The 15,924-nt window shown below is 50.2% G+C and overlaps 3 protein-coding genes across 3 annotated transcripts; 1 reads left to right on the top strand and 2 right to left on the bottom strand.

The window, feature by feature from the left end:
- Positions 1–704: 704 nt before the first annotated feature.
- Positions 705–1,610, bottom strand: COL26b_009836 (uncharacterized protein; the record flags this gene model as incomplete). Its single annotated transcript, XM_053182553.1, has 1 exon — positions 705–1,610. The coding sequence occupies one exon, from the start codon at positions 1,608–1,610 to the stop codon at positions 705–707; it is 906 nt and encodes a 301-aa protein (XP_053033459.1).
- Positions 1,611–2,471: 861 nt separating this feature from the next.
- On the top strand, positions 2,472–3,392 carry COL26b_009835 (uncharacterized protein; the record flags this gene model as incomplete). Its single annotated transcript, XM_053182552.1, has 1 exon — positions 2,472–3,392. One exon carries the CDS (start codon positions 2,472–2,474, stop codon positions 3,390–3,392), a length of 921 nt encoding a protein of 306 aa, XP_053033458.1.
- A 6,107-nt stretch (positions 3,393–9,499) lies between these two features.
- On the bottom strand, positions 9,500–10,411 carry COL26b_009834 (uncharacterized protein; the record flags this gene model as incomplete). The annotated part of the gene is made up of 1 exon (XM_053182551.1): positions 9,500–10,411. One exon carries the CDS (start codon positions 10,409–10,411, stop codon positions 9,500–9,502), a length of 912 nt encoding a protein of 303 aa, XP_053033457.1.
- Between the last annotated feature and the right edge of the window lie 5,513 nt (positions 10,412–15,924).

The following is a 15,924-nucleotide window of genomic DNA, read 5'->3' as shown; positions in this document are numbered from 1 at the left end:
CTGCAGCGGGGAAGAGTTGCACCGAGACTCATAACTCCAGCACAACTTTCATATTAAGCACAAAACGATGGTGGACAGGTCGCTGGCGGCGCCGTGCGCTGCTACATGGGGGCTGAGATGAATGATCTGCCCGTCCGGCCCTAGCCCGAGAACTCAGAGCGTCGCAGTTCGCGGAGGATTTGTTCCTGTGCCTGGACCAGAAATAACAGCGCTGTTAAGTATTGCAACCGCTCAGAAACTGTCTGTGGTAACACGTCTTGTAGCTCCGTATATGTAGCCACGACAACTGATAGTTAGAAGGGAAGAAGTTGTATGCCCAGGTATACATGTTATCTTACAACACCAAGTTATTCCCATCACACAGGCATAGCCCACTGATGTGATCTCTGTGCATTCAGCTTTGACCGCGTTCCATTGCGAGAAAAAAAACAGCCGTCTGCCTGCCCACGAACACGCCCCCACCAATATCAACTCCATTATATGGGGGGCGTGTCAAAGTCCCACAGGCGGCTCCCCGTTTCAATCGAACGATCCAGACGTCGGAGGTTCTTCTGCTTACAGACTGGCATGCCTCACCATCTTAACCGGCAATTCGATGTCCACAATGGCATTGGTCCTATGATGTCGTTGGTAACGGGAATCAATTTCAATTGGCGCCTCGAGGCCCTGTCTCTCACTTTCTACCGTGAGGCCGTCTGCGCCGCTCACTGATCCTCATTGCTAATCGTCGCAGTGCCTCCTCCCTCTGCCTCAGCCACGATCTTCGTCCTTACAACCTTGCCAGTCGTGTCCATGTAGATGTTGCTGAACGCCTCCAAGCCGGGGTATGGCGCATATACGTATTGCATCTCAAACTCCTTGACCTGCCCGTCAATCGAGATGGTCTTGTTGTGGCCGCTGAAGGTCATGTCGCGGCTGTAATATCCGACAACGCGGCGTCCCGTCTCGTCGCCGTTGTTGTTCAGGTACACGTCGAACAGCGAACCGTTCTGCGCGAGCACGCGATTTGTGTGTGTGCGACCGGAGAAGTCGTTGACTGAGTACAAGATGTTGTTCTCGATGCGGTAGGTCAGGTCGCGCTTTGCGACCGAGCTCGCGTCCGTTTCGACGGGGCTCGTGATGACGTCGGTAGTCTTGTTGACGATGTCACCGACCGTGTCGCCCAGCGTGGCGATGATGGGGTTGAGATCGATGCTCGTGAGGACGTCGTCGACCATCTTTACGACATTCTCCAGGCGGGCCTCGAGCTCGACCTTGGCAGACACGTTGTAGATGCCCAGCTTGACACGATCGATGCTCGCGTCGACGCCAGCCTGGAAGTGCAGCAGGTTGAGGACCTTTGCGTCGAGGTTCACCTTGGCCGTGATGTTCTTCACCTCGATGCTGATCTCGCCGACTGATACAGAGGCGTTGAGATACACATCTGGAATGGGGTTGAGCGTATCGATGCCGGTGCTGGTGCTTTCTGTCTCGTATACGGCGGACTCATTGTCACCGCGGCGTTCGAGAGTGTATCCGAAATAGCCATCATCCTTGGTGTCATCCTGTGCGAGGGCGACAGTTGAAAGAGCGGCAAGCAAGGCGAATGCCCTGCTGATGAAGGGGCCCATGGCGAAGATTTGATGAAGTCTCGTAAGGAACGAATGAATGGCACAGCAGGCCGTTGAAGATGTTGAGACGACAGGAAGAAAGGCCGCAGACGAGCAAGGTCTACTGCTCACATGGACGCGGGGAATACTGGATAGATGTATGGTCTATTGAGGCATGTGGGAGGGGATGCGAGGCCCAGATGTGATGACGAGGGAATTCTCCCAACGCCGGCAGGCATCACACCCACACCACTTCAATACAAATCCATGCTAAGATCATGGGTAAGTCTCCCCATCCCCAAAGCCCACACTTAGTCGGTTATCCTCTCGGAAGCCTCCTCCGCACGCGAAGCCCACGTTCAAGCGAATCACCCTACTGGTTCATCCCACGGCGTAAGGCCCAGACCGTCGACGCGACATCGATATCCCATGCATAATGGACGGCAATTTCACTTTACCTTGGAAACTTGGAAGTGATTCCAAGGAAAACATGCAGCCCATCGGCCCGGGGGCTTGCAGCATGTCTCGGCATGAGATGACTAGCCACGCTTTGGAAAGGGGGGCGGCGGGGGGCCAGCTGCCAGCACCGCCTTTTCGGAACCGTTGTCATTATCCGCCCTAGATATGGAACCGCATTGGACCATTCCCGCTTAGGGTGTGGATGTGTCACTGCTCCGCGATGGACAGGGGACGCCGATGAGGTAAATTGACAACCTTGATTTCGCTGAAGGACGATGCCGCCTTATATCCCCCGGCGGCCCTGTCGCCGTGACTGGAGTATCTTACAGCTCACCAGCGTCAATCCGTTCCTCGTCTCTCCCCATCTGGTGTTGTCGTCGTTCCTTCATTCACTCCTTCACACAAGCACGCACCTCAATCAAGATGAGGTACTCCATTCTTTCATTCCTTCTCGCGGTCCTCGTCTCGCTCGCGGTGGCACAAACTCCCACCGCGACGGACACTGCTGAGACAACCACGGCAGCCGACCAACAATCCTCAACACCACAAGCAAGCGGCTCCGCGACTACCCCAACCTCGACAGCTGCGCAAGGAACCAGAACAAATGGTAGCGGCGGGGGTGGAACGACCACGGCCCCGTCCAGCACACCTCCTGCGGATGTCTACCTCAAGGTCCCTGAGCTCTCCGTCGGGCGCATCGAGCTCGACGTCGACAACCTCAACGCCGAGATCAATCTCGCTGCAGAGGTTGCCAAGCTCGTAACTATCAATGCTGGCGTGCAGGTCGGCATCGAGAAGGTCAACATCACCATTGCTGACGTTTCAGCGGAGCTCGAGCTTGTCATCCGCCTCGGTAATCTTGTCGACATTGTCAACCGTACCTTGGCATCCCTCGACCTGAACCCGCTCCTGATCAACCTCCTCGACACAGTTGGAGATGTCGTCGACGACGTCATCGGCGCCGTGGATGGTCTTCTCGGCTCTATCGTCAACGGCGACACCAAGATCAACTTCCTCATCGACAACCTCGGCAACATTGTGCAAGAGGTCACCAACGCTGGCAGTAGCGCTCTTAGCAGCATCATTGGCAACTACCAGCAGAACATGACTTTCACTGGATCTCAGACGGACCTCGGCAATGGCTTGGTTCAAAAGGTCTACGAGTATGCTCCGCTAAGCTCGTTAGTCAATATAGTCTTCAACACGCTCGGCCAAGTTGTCCGAGCTACGGTTGTGAAGGGTGGATCAACAGGAACTTCGACTACTTCGGGCACTACGGCGGCAGCCACATCTGCTGCAACAAGTGCTGCACCTGTCACGACGACAGCGGCGGCTAGCACGTAGGCCTGATATTTTAGCAATAATACGTTTAGAGACATACAGTTTCTTACACTCAAATAATGCTGTGATTCTGATCAACGATGTCTGTCTTAGTAGCTATCAAAGCCGGTCTTTGCCGCTGCCAATCACGTCTATAACTGTGTCGCTTCAGAGTCCCATCACCGGTCTTCCCCTCTGCTTTCAGGTAATGAGCTTTGCCATTCTGGCGGAGATGTTCCGCGAGGCAGCGGAGCTCAACCTTTGTAGCTACGATTCTGCTACTAATCTTTAGTATCCGCACCATACTCGCTATCATCTACCATGAATGTTCAATGTGTCAGCTAAAGGGAACCCTGACTTGCTATTTCTTCTTTGGGGATGAGACGAACTTGCAAGATCTGCACTTGATTGATCAATGAGGGTTCCTGCGGGAGCGGATGACAATTTGTGTTCTTGCTATTTACCAAACTTCCAAGGAGTGAATTATTTGAAGGCAACCAAAGTAAATGGTCGTAGGGCTTTTTCATTCGTTGGGATCTCGAAACTGTTTGAATACACCTAGACTTTAGATTTGATTAATGGCTTACTTCGTAGGTAGATACGTTCCCCACTGAGAGCAAGTCTATACATGTGCATACCTCAGATGTCACCACTTTGAGCCACTACCCTCAAGGTTGTGAGAGTGCAAAGGGTGACTCGTCACCTCCGGGTAAGGCCTCGAAAAAACTTTCTTTGAAACATCTGGTCAGATTTCGTAACTCCGAAACATTCCACTGATATCCACTGTTGTACATTAAAGTATTCCCTAGACTTGCGACTGCATTATCATTGTTTCCATTCCTAACACCCCAAATACTCACCCAACTTGCATGCACAAAACCAAGACACCTACTCCGTCACTTCTTTTCTTCCAAAACCGCCAGGCCACCGTTAGCACAAGAACACAACTCGGAAGCTTGGATCGTTACAGAATGGAAGTTCTTAAGCCTATCGCCAGCAGCAAGCTGGCCATCTGGGACTTGCCTATCGAGATTCTTCAGGACATCTCATGCTCACTGGCATCCAAAGATCACCTTCAATGGGCATTGGTGTCGCGATGGTTCAGCTCTGTTCTTTGTCAGCGCCTGGTGCCAAATGCCGTGGCCCGAGATGAAAGTTACGCATTCATCTGGGCCTCTATCACTGGACATCTCGACATCATGAGACAGTGTATCGATCTTGGTATGCGCCCCAGACTGTCGGTTTCGTTCATATCGGCCAAAGAATGCTATGAACAACTTCCGATAGTGGGTGCCAGCTTGCTTTCAGGCGACGCTGACGCCGCGCAGTTATTGATGTCAAGAGGAGCCAAGCTCAGCGACTTGCCTCTGCAGGGGCCGTCTAAACGTCGGAATCCTTTATATTTCGTCCGTCATACAGCAACACTCCGCCTTTTGCTACAGAAGAGCACTCGACGATACACACATCCCTGCGACAGCGACGGCCTATTCAAAGATATGATCAAAAACTCAGTTCCTGACGAGGTGTTTTCCCTCGCTCTTGAGAATTCTGTCTTTCCACTCAACCCCAGGATTGTCTGTGAAGCTATCAGCTACGGCCGAATATCCCTCGTCGAGAAGTTATTTCTCACGGTGCCAAGGCTGTCAATCTCTGATGATGAAGGTCGACTTTTTGATGGGTCAACTGCGCTGTGGTACATCTACAGCGCATTGGAAATGGTGTCATCTGCAGATGATATTCATCGTATGTTGCAGGTCATCAACGAAGCTACCGGTGCGCTTCCCCCAAGGGGCTTCAATCCTGTTATGAAGCATATCCTACGGGCTGCGATGACACATACCTTGGTAGTAAGGAGAGCCTCGTCTGGCTCATGAGCAACGGGCTCGTAAACCTTTCTTCCAAGGAGGATCGAAGAGCCTTTCATGAAGCGGTTCATGAGATAGCATCCAACCTGCGATGGCTAAATTCGTTCACTATGAACGAAAAGATGAAGGTCCTTCTCGAATACGACAGTACCATTGTTCTATACTTACCCATAGGTAACGCATCCTACATGGGTAACATCACCTACCCTTGCTTTCTTGACGCCCTCGAAGTCAAGATTCTAGCTGGCGAGATGGCCCGGGAGGTTTGCATGACAGCTAGTCAGCTGCTGGCTAAGCTGCTCGGATGTGGTACTGGTGAGGGAACTTTGCACCGCACCGCCAACGTTGTGGAGAAATTAGTGTCCCTCGGCGCTTCAGGATCAGTATTTGTCAAGGAGCATAGATCTTGGCGCCGAACTGTGTACCTCACACCGTTGATCTTTGCCTGCAGGATCACCTTAGATCCTCAACATGGTCGAAGATGTATCATGCCTCGAAGTGAAGCATATGATATGTCAACTGGTTCTGGCAAGGAAATCACGACTTATGGCGGGTATCTAAGTCTTCGGCGGGCGGGTATTGCACAGATCATTCGAGCTTTACTACCAGGTGGTGATGTTTTAGCTATAGATGCAGATGGCTTTACCGGACTAGACCACGTCAAGTTGAGCGGCATTTGTAGCGATATACCAGAGTTTCTTACAGCTGCCGAACGCGAAGCTGAGTATTTCAATTTTTAAGGGGGATAGTTTGGGCTGTCGCGAGCATAAGATCGACGATGCAGCAAGAACAATAAACTTAACAGGGATGTTGGGTTTTTTGTCCAGGCAGATAACTACTTACATTAGGTCTGATAGTCTATTTTGCTCACATAATTTTATTCTTACTGTCGTCCCTGTCGTCCCTGTGGTTACTGCTTTTCTTATCTTGATTCCTTTTCCTGTCCCTGTTGTTATTGTCGTTGTCGTCGTCGTCGTCGTCGTCGTCCCTATCGTCGTCTATGCCCACCACCCGCCCTGATAGCAGAACTCTAAGCAAAATAGGCCAGGGCAAGACAAAACCAGTTGATTTCAATTACATATTCTTCCAGAGAGATATAATCCTGATAATTAACCACTCGGAAATTGAGACACATAGCTCAAATGATCAATGGCGGCAAACGTTTTCGTACGGGTTGAATCCTCCGTGCGGGTCCTCCAGTGTTGACCAGCTGCTAAGTTCTCTTCGTGCCAAGAATTCTAATATTCTCAAGTCTCTTGGTTTTCCTTCGAGCTGGTCTGCCAGGTGTTGGAGATCTCTGCTAATTGCCTCCTGCAGGGCTAAATCTCGCTTTTGGAAACCCACCTGGCCTTTCGAGCACGTTCGAGCTGAGCAATGCCCCCCGCCATCGCCATCGGAACAAAAACAATGGCAACTACAGAGTTTGATGCGTAGGTTGGAAACTGACGCTCTGGTGAGCCCTTCTGAGTGAATGAGGCGTCATCGTATCTCGAACGAGCCGTGGTACTGTGTGAAGGGCGAGGTGCTTGCTGAGTCCGCTGTCTGAACTCACTCCAACCCAGTCCATACTTTTCATAGAGCAATCGCTTCTTTGGATCGCTGAGTATCTTACGTGCCTCAATCACAAGGCGGTAGCGTTCAGTCATAGTTGTGTGCGAAACACTGACCACGCGGGTTTTGTTTAGAGTACGAAGATCAGGGTGATATAGCTTCACGAGCCGGTAGAAGTGCTTTTTGGTGTAAGGCAGCCCCGGTTGCGCGCCCAGAATCTCATGGGGTGATGGAAAGCGGGTCCGAGGCCATGGAGCCTCGTCACTGAGCTGATGAGGAGACTTTCGAGGCTTATGCCTGTCTGATTGCAGGTATCGTCGGTGTGCTTTGAGTAGAGATTGCGGCGCAGCCCCCCATTTAATGATGAGAGCCATAGAAAAACGTCGAAGATAAAAAGTTCTTAGATTGAATTGACTGAGGCTTCGGAGTTATGTTTATGGATAATAGGAGATCGATCTAGCTGATGGAAGGATCGAGACACAGCGGATGAAGACGGTGATTGAGGCTCTATATGACTTGGACTCTCTACCTTGATGTACAGGGCGATTCAGTATAAACGTCGAGTCGCAGCGACTGCGGGGTCAACTTGCGCATACCTGCTCGGAAGCTGAGCCAAACGAGAGGTGCGCATGACTGCTGCATGATGCTGCCAAGACGTGGACGTTCATAAAGCTTCGAATCTGAAGTACCAAGCTCCATCATGAATTATAATGAAACAGCATGTACTTGGGCCATAGCCCGAGTAACATACGCCGTGTGCAATCTGCTTGATGCAATGATGACCTGTGCTGTAGTGTAAAATAGCCATTGCACTATTAGTCTTGACCAAAATATCTGGATATTCGGGGCACTCGCTCCTGCCAACTAGAAATGAGGAAAATATCCCACTCAATGTTTGATTTACTTCCCCATTCGACGAAGTCAGTAAGTGTGTCCAAGTTCATTCGCGACGCCGCATTCCCGTGACCCTTGCGGCAGTATGAGCAAGTTTCGATCTAGGAACCTCCACCCAGATACGAGCAGTCAAGGCAGCTACCAACCGCGATTAGCGCATCTTTTTTATGATGTATCATACGTCCAGACACAATAAAAGGTCAAGATTGTCCATGCCTACCCGTCACATTGTTGACATTGCAGCTTGTGAAAATGGCAGTCAAGATAACCACGGGTTCACCTTCGTACCTGAGTTTTGCCTCTGTGCGACGGCTACCAGTGTCTTTTTGATGATATCCTCCAGAAACTATCGATTGAAACTATGGGAAAAGGGGGCCCGGAGGGTTGGAATTCCAGCCCAAGCCAGCCGGTTCGCTGTGATCCGAACTGCAATCAGCCTCCTAAGGTTCCGCTGGTCTGGTCGCAGGAGTATGTCATTTCTTTTTTCCACGCCTCCTCATCGTTATACAATGAAACTCAATGATGATGCTGACTTTTTTCTTTTCTTCCCTAGGCTTGTAGACGCCACCCTCGCGGTTGCAATCTTATCTGCAATTCTTATGCTTGCTCGATTCATCATGGGCTTTTCCGGTCAATTCTCTCCAATCTTTTCATTATTATACGATGGTCTTCTCGCGTTCTTCTGGTTTCACAGCCTATCATCGCAGGCATCGCCAGTCTTTTTGGATATGCAGCATCCGAGCCCTCTCCCGTGGTAGCTGACTCGGCGATGCCCAGAGGACATAGCTACACCTTGTCGGGTCACCCAGGCCAGCTTTGTCATTTCGGCGCTCGCAACGCTCTTCTATACTGCAAGATTCATAGGAACGAACGTGGAAGTAGCCAGGGTCTGGCGCGAGACCCATGGAGACGACTACCAGCTTATCACGGAGCAACTAGACGAGGAGAGAGGCATGGGCCGTGAGGAGGCGGCAGCAAGGGAGAGAGAGCGGCATTTGTATCGTGAAGCTCTTAGTCCGGTGCTTGCTTTTTTCCCTGAAGATGCCAGGTAGAATAACAGAAACGATAACGATAACAAGGAAGACGATAACAAGGAAGACGTTAGCAAGGGCGACGGTGACAAGGACAACAGTGACATGGAGGAAGATAACAATAAGGACAGAAAGGGGAGGTTATAGACCGCAGCAGTAATAAAATAACCTTTCAGGAAGTTTACCACACCGTTGTGACATATTTATGTAGGTAAAATAAGCTACTACCTCTGTGCTAAGCAGATCTCTCAGTAAATGACGCTTTACAGTCTATCAGTTTGACGATGAGATGTAAGGGTGTAAAGCTGCGAGTTCAGCTTAGGTGACTTCGTCGCACCATTCCACTGATATGATAACCAGTGGAGGTCCCCCGCTACAAAGAGATACCCATATGAGTTCACGCATCTGTGTCTGCACAAATACGATAACCGCGATGCTTGACTGATATAATTCTCTGGCAGCGTCTCTTCGGAGGTATCCATTAAGGAAGGCCACCTTGGCCTTGGACAACCTCATTTGTCCCTGAAACATTGAGGCTAATTGAACGACTCAACCCTATCGTCCAGCGAAAAGTCTGCATTCTCTTAGATTAGGAGCTACGAGTCAGAGGAATCTGGACATGCTATTGTCTAAGCTTTCACTACCATGTCATATGGACCACCATACATGAGGATACGGACTGCATCTTGTTTGGAAAATACTCGTCCGCTGCCGTTTCTTCACCAAAGAGCTGTTGCATGGATTCTATTGACTCTGGCAAATACTTAGTTATAACCCGTTCCAGGACTCCTTACATGCAAAGTGCCCTTACAAAGAAGTCAACCAGCTTCGGTCCACTCTTTGACACATCCTGATACAACTCAACGTGGCCAGCCCGACCAATGACAAAAAACTCCTTCGGCTCTTTGGCCCTCTGTAGAATCTGTTGACTATATGGGAACGTCATTGCCTCGTTTCCGGCAACCAACAGCAGAGGCCGCGGCGAGATCCACTCAACATATTGAAATGAGTCAAATGTGACGAGGAGCATGGAGCTTCTCGTCACCATCTCGTTGGTGCATCTCGTGTTACTCCACCGAAGATCATTGTAGTATGCCCTGATGTCCTCCCTTGGGTGGGAAAACACGTCCAGAATGTTGTGAGTCACTGACGCCTTGCCTTCCATCTCGTCGATCCGAGCCTTCGCGGCCTGCTCCAAGCCTTGGGACAGTTTCACAGCGTCGATTTGTCCGGTTGCTGGATCCTTCATGCCTTCTCGGGTCAAAGTGCCAAAGCACATTGTAGATACGCCGGCGACAGCCTGGATGCGCTGATCTGTTGCTGCAGCGCTGATTCCGTAGCCTGCAGAGGCGCAGACGCCTACACAGCCAATTCGGGACGGGTCGACTACGTCGCTTCCAAGGGTTGAGAGATATGTGACTGCGGATTTGATGTCTTCGACACGTTGTGCTGGATCCTCTAAGCCTCGGGGTAAGCCCTCGCTTTCTCCCTGGTAGGCTGCATCAAAGGCGAGGGTGATGAACCCTTCAGAGGCAAGGGTTTTGGCGTACAGGCCGGAGGCTTGCTCTTTGACACCTGTACCCTGGTGACCAACAACAATTGCAGCATTCTTGCGGTCGGGAGCTGACGTGGGAGGAAAGACAAGATTTGCAAAGATCTTCAGCCCGCGGCTGTCGTAGGTTACCTGGCGTGATGTTGCCATGACTCTCGTGTGTTGAGCTGGCTGACGTCCATGATGCCCGTGATTGGCACTTGAGTGGACTACTCCTTTGTATTTATCCTTAGATAATTATCGTAATGGTTTGAATAAGACAATTCCGAGATTATTATTCACTCATAGAAGTCAGTAGTCGACCTCGGCTGAATCTTGGCAGTAGGGCGTAGGGCGTTCAGTAGCTAGGATTGATGTACTATGATTCGCATCCAGGTTCCATTTTGTGGAATCCAATGCTCCAGTAGAGTTCAATATTTAGCGAAATTCGGCGAATCAGTTAATGCAAAGTTGCGGAGTTACCAGCCTCTCTGGATACCTTACGAAAACGACTACCTAGAACTATTATGAGAGTCGAGCAAGGTTCATGATTATCTCCGTTAACTCCGTGATATTGAGGTTACCGGATTTGTGGAGGACCCCGAACAGTTGAATGCTATTTTCAGTAAGCCTGTAATTAACATGGGCTTCATCCGAATGAATCTGGAAGGTTTGTTGGCTTTTAACTAAGCCTCATAGTAGTGGTGGTTGGTATGAAAATAAGCCGGAAAAGCCTTTCCTGAAGCAGCAGCTCAGTACTGATCAGCACAGTGCTATAAGAGAGCGTTCCTCATTTGGATAGATTTCAAGATGAGGAGATATAACTTTTGGTTGAATCACGACCATGTATTCAGATCAAAGCACATGGCAAGATTGAGAACCAGCGGCGCGATGATTTCGACGCACACTCAGTGGGGGACTTGCTTACGTCTTACGGGCCTAGGCCTTGACTCTATTCGCAGAGATGCTACCGGAAAATGTTCTCTTTCCAGGGTGGAACGATAAGGTCACTATTCTTGACGGAAACAGTCTCCTGGACTGAGGTTGAAGTAGTCGCGTCCTTCCACGAGTTGACATGCTTCAAACCTGTTTGGTGAGGCAAGAACTTCCGCTGCCCACTGTATTTCCGACACACAGTATATAAATTTCACCTGCATGTATGTGGTGACGTAAAATTCTCAAAGAAATCTAACGCGCAAGGAAAAGTCCATGTTGCCTTCTTCAAACCTTCATAGTGACTGCCTGCCGTTGAATCTTCTACCTTCAGAAAGCATCGCCAAATTCCCTAGAAAAGGGGTCCAGATTCAAACCTCTTATCAGCATAGCCGGCAACCCCACTCACACCTTAAGTGAGTCTTTCAGGCATCGTATGCACCCCGAATCTTTATCTTCTATGATCTGACACAGACATAAACGACCCGCCGTCGGCAACCCGGAAACAGCCGTCTCCTCTTGACAAGCGCAGTGGCCAGTAGTCTATACCCATAGCGGCGAGCCAGCAAGCACACTCGAAAGCAGCGGCAAAAACCGGAGTCCTACAAGAGCCCGAGCATAGATCCAGCATTGAAGAAAAGAGCATCCGATCGGTCATGAGTCAGAGATCACTGACACGCCAAGGCTGGGTAATGTACCTCAGCCCTATCGGTATGTATCACGTTTCATCCGGCCACGGGATACGGGGTCTAGACAATCCCACTATCCTTCTAATCCTCGGAAACTGCAAAACCCCTTCTGAATCCCGAACTCGCCCAATCCAAATTCCCATAAGCCCTTTAAACAGGAAAGATATCAAAGCAGCACATGTCGGCAGTCAAGCTTTTGCGGGAACGGCGGGTCAAAGTACGTCCGCGCGGTGGGATGGGCAGCAGCACATGGCGAATATGCAGATAGGGCAATAAGCTTAACCTTTCATTCTCAAAGGCAAATTGTAGGAACGAACCAAAGTCATTGAACAAAGAAGACCCCTCAATTCGACCTTTGAATAAGCTCAAGCTCAAGCTATGTCTAAAGGAGCTTGGGACAGACTTCGAACCCTTCGGCGATTTGACTTCGGCAACATTGATCCGTCAAAGGCTATCACCTTGACACCCGAGTTTAACGAGAGAAAGCTACGGCATAGTCCATGACGATATGATCTGCCCACCACCCCGATAACCTCAGAGTTCGTCTCGTCCCATTGCGAAATCCTTCCCCCGTCTACTTTCCCTCCCAGCTGCCTCGCCTTGTCCAGATTCCCCCACCCATTTGCTTTGACAGCTGAGTAGATCGTCCGATCTGACTTCTGACACATTGTATCCCTTCCCATCCCTCACCATGTTCGGAGAAAAACAGGTGACAGTCCGAAAACCGCAGAGAATCTCACCCCCCGTTCCTACACCCCCTCAACCCAGCCGACGAATCGCATCCATTCCAGCCCGAAACATACACAAATACTGATTCGCCCGTGGCACGGAACCCGCACACTCACAACAACTGACAGAAAGCGAACACAGACGAGACTCTCAGACGTTTTTTGAACACATAACGCTCAGTCTTTCTGCGACCGCGACTGGACCGCTCGCGCGCTCCGTACGCCGCAGAACACAAGCGTCAAGCGTCAAGCGCCTACCAGTCTTTTCGCCACGCCCTGGTTCCTCGTGAATGTCTCGCATACGCCCTCAACTCAGACGGGGCCCGGCACACAGCTACCTTTTCGCCAAGAGAATTATGACTTCTGAGCCCCCCGAAGTTCGCCGCTTAGTCAGGGAAACATGAAATGAAGTTACCGTTTGGCCCCATTACGATCTTGCCACCGTTTTTGACGGATTCCAGTTTCACGAAGCGCCAGACGCCAGCAGGATGGGTCTTTATCGACCCATGCACTAACATGAATATCTCTGCATTGTGGCAAAAGCCCATACTCATCGGAGACCTGGGGACTCCGCTCGCTGTCTCCTAGATTGACCAATTGGAGCTTGAATAGCAGTAGTTGTTCATGATTGATGCTCATATGATGGCTACATCCGTTTCTTCGCAGTCACTATGCCACCAAATTAGATCTTCCTGGCGAATGCGAATGACCGCAAGGCCAATCCGTCGGAAAACATCATGTGCCTTTCCTCCTGGCTCCAATACCAAAGCATACGCAATTCCACAAGAGTCCAGTTCAACGATTGCAGCGAGAAATAATATTACACATTCATGGTCACAACTCTGCGGGTACGTAGAGGTCCGACCGCCAAAAGAGTCCCAAAACAAGTCGCCCACGCCGTTGACTAAGGGAACCGAATGAAAGCGCCTGGGGTCATCAGGAAAAAAATGTGCTTTGTTGAAGGAGCTCTTCAATTGGACAATTGGAGATATGAATAAAGTACCTTTCGATGGAGTGTTATTCTCGAAGAGGGCGATGACTGCCGGAGCTGTTTTCCCGCGGAGTATCAGTCTAGCATCTTTGACTCGGCCGTACGGATCTGCCCCATCTGGTGAAGTAGAAGCAAAGATTGTTTTCATACTCCATAACAGGGGAGCATTTTCTGTCTGAATTGGGTCAGGGTAGGTGATTGGTGTTGGTAGTGAAACCCAGGACCAGCTAGGACCTAAGTACTGTGCCTTCATCGGAGAATCAGACTGACAACCCGGGCTGCGCCCTTCCCCGTTGTACCATAGCAGAGATCTTTGGAGATCATTCCTCCAAAGACCAGCGACGTACTGGTCGGGTATCGGGGGCGGAAGGCGATGGACGATTCCGGATATCGCCGGCAAACGATCGGAAAAGAACGTGAGCTCGCATCTAGAATACTTCTTTACTCCTCTCCTCCACCAGCTATAATATTCACCCGGCTGACGCTCAGTGAAGGAAAGATATTGCGGCCTTTGGCGAAGCCCGAAGCCTTCCCCTTGATGGGACATCTCGTATCGCGTGCCCCTTCTGCAATCGAGATACATCTGGGTCGAGCCAAAGTTCAGTGTGCGCCTGGATAAGAGACTCTCTTGAAATATCCAGGCGCGTCGTAAGAGTACTGAGTTGTTTTCAGTTTTGTACGGATAAATCTTCTTCGTGTGATCCCTGAAGCCGGGATAGTACATGGTCAGAAGGCTCTGAGACTCTCCGTGCTCGTTGCGATATTGCAGTGGAGTTTGGTACATGTCAGATGGCTCGTCAAGTAACATTCGGCCATGCAGCAACCCTGCATGTGAGTCTTTAGCCATTGGGCCGGCCAGAGTGACCACTGAGCCCTGGTAAATCGACGCCATACGGGGACATTCATGCTCCCAATCCGTCTTGTCATCCTGTACAATGCACAGAGAGTCAATCCAAAGAAAACAATAACCCAGTGCATCAGTTACAGTGATGGCATCTCTGAAAGTTGCAGGAAGCTCAGAAGTCTTGATACCGTTGTGTATGCGGACATCAAGATTGTCTTTGGTTGTGGATGGAGTATTGGTGCCTCCCCAAACATGACTGAGAGTGGCGTATTCGTACTGCTGCTCACTTTCGGTCGGTTGCAACCACACTCGGTTGCTTCCTTTCTCAATTCTAACAAGACGAGTAGGAAGTTCTGTCTGAAGAAATGGATTATGAACATGTCTAAAAACACATTCTTTATCGAAATGCTGGCACTCCGAGATCCATTTCTGAGCTAGGCTCAGGTCTGGTGTCCGTGAGCAGCATCTGCCATCGAAACCGCCGTGGGTCAGATGTGGCCCATCATCTACACAAGAGTCAGCTCAAGCTGTTCGGTCCATGCCATTTGGTCAACCCTTTTGCCGGAGTTATAATGAGCTCACCATCATTATTTCCAAGGATAAAATCTGCATCTACCTGGGGGTGATCTCCCGATCGGTCACAATATGTGACCAGGCTCCAATTGTACACATGATTCCGCCATTGGGTCCGTGGGTTTTTGTTGAGACCATTGAAGCCCACCAGACAATCTGCATTGTCATTGCTAGCAGCTGTCTCGCCAGATGATCGGATGACGAGGTTTTTCACGTCCTCGAATAGTGTCTCGATTTGTTCCGTCTTTGTGGATGCAGAAGCTCTCAGCCTCTGTCGATGTGAATGCAAGCATCCGTTCCTGAGCACTTTACACAGCTCACAGCCGCTCAATGCCGAGTCCCGCAGGTCCTTCCAAGTTGCATGGTGGAGGAGTTGGAATTGGGGAGGAGAGGTGCCGCCTGGCGATGGCAATAGAGGGCGTAGATATAAATCCTCGAACAGCAAACAACGTTCACAGAGCTTCGATGTCAGAATGTGGGATGATGGGCTTGATGTTCTTAGTCTGCTGTCGATCTGATCATCCCAGCTGCCGGTTGATCTGTCGATGTGGTATGCTGTAAGACTCTCAAAGAAGGCATTCTCGTAGGACGTCCTTCGCGAGGAAAGGCTTTCATTTGAGGATAGATTTTCAGAGAAGAATGAGGAGCATGCCAATGAAGACGATGGTTCTAAAGAGGATGAACAATCTGAAGTAAGCACCGCCCCAGGTGACGACGACCTCTCAATCTCAGGAAACCAAGATGTGGCAGTGGACATTATCGACAGATTCGAATATCGAGTGAGGGTAAGTCAACGTACCCACTTCCGAAACACCCCCCCATGCGAAACAATAAAAATGCCTCACCGCCACCACCAACCTCCCACTTTCACTAACAACAATATTTTGAATCCTCATCCAAATAACCTCATCTTTCGCACAGCAGTT

Source organism: Colletotrichum chrysophilum (assembly GCF_026319265.1).
Source record: "Colletotrichum chrysophilum strain AFK26 chromosome Unknown scaffold_99, whole genome shotgun sequence".
Taxonomy (NCBI): domain Eukaryota; kingdom Fungi; phylum Ascomycota; class Sordariomycetes; order Glomerellales; family Glomerellaceae; genus Colletotrichum; species Colletotrichum chrysophilum.
This window is presented reverse-complemented; position numbering and strand designations above follow the sequence as displayed.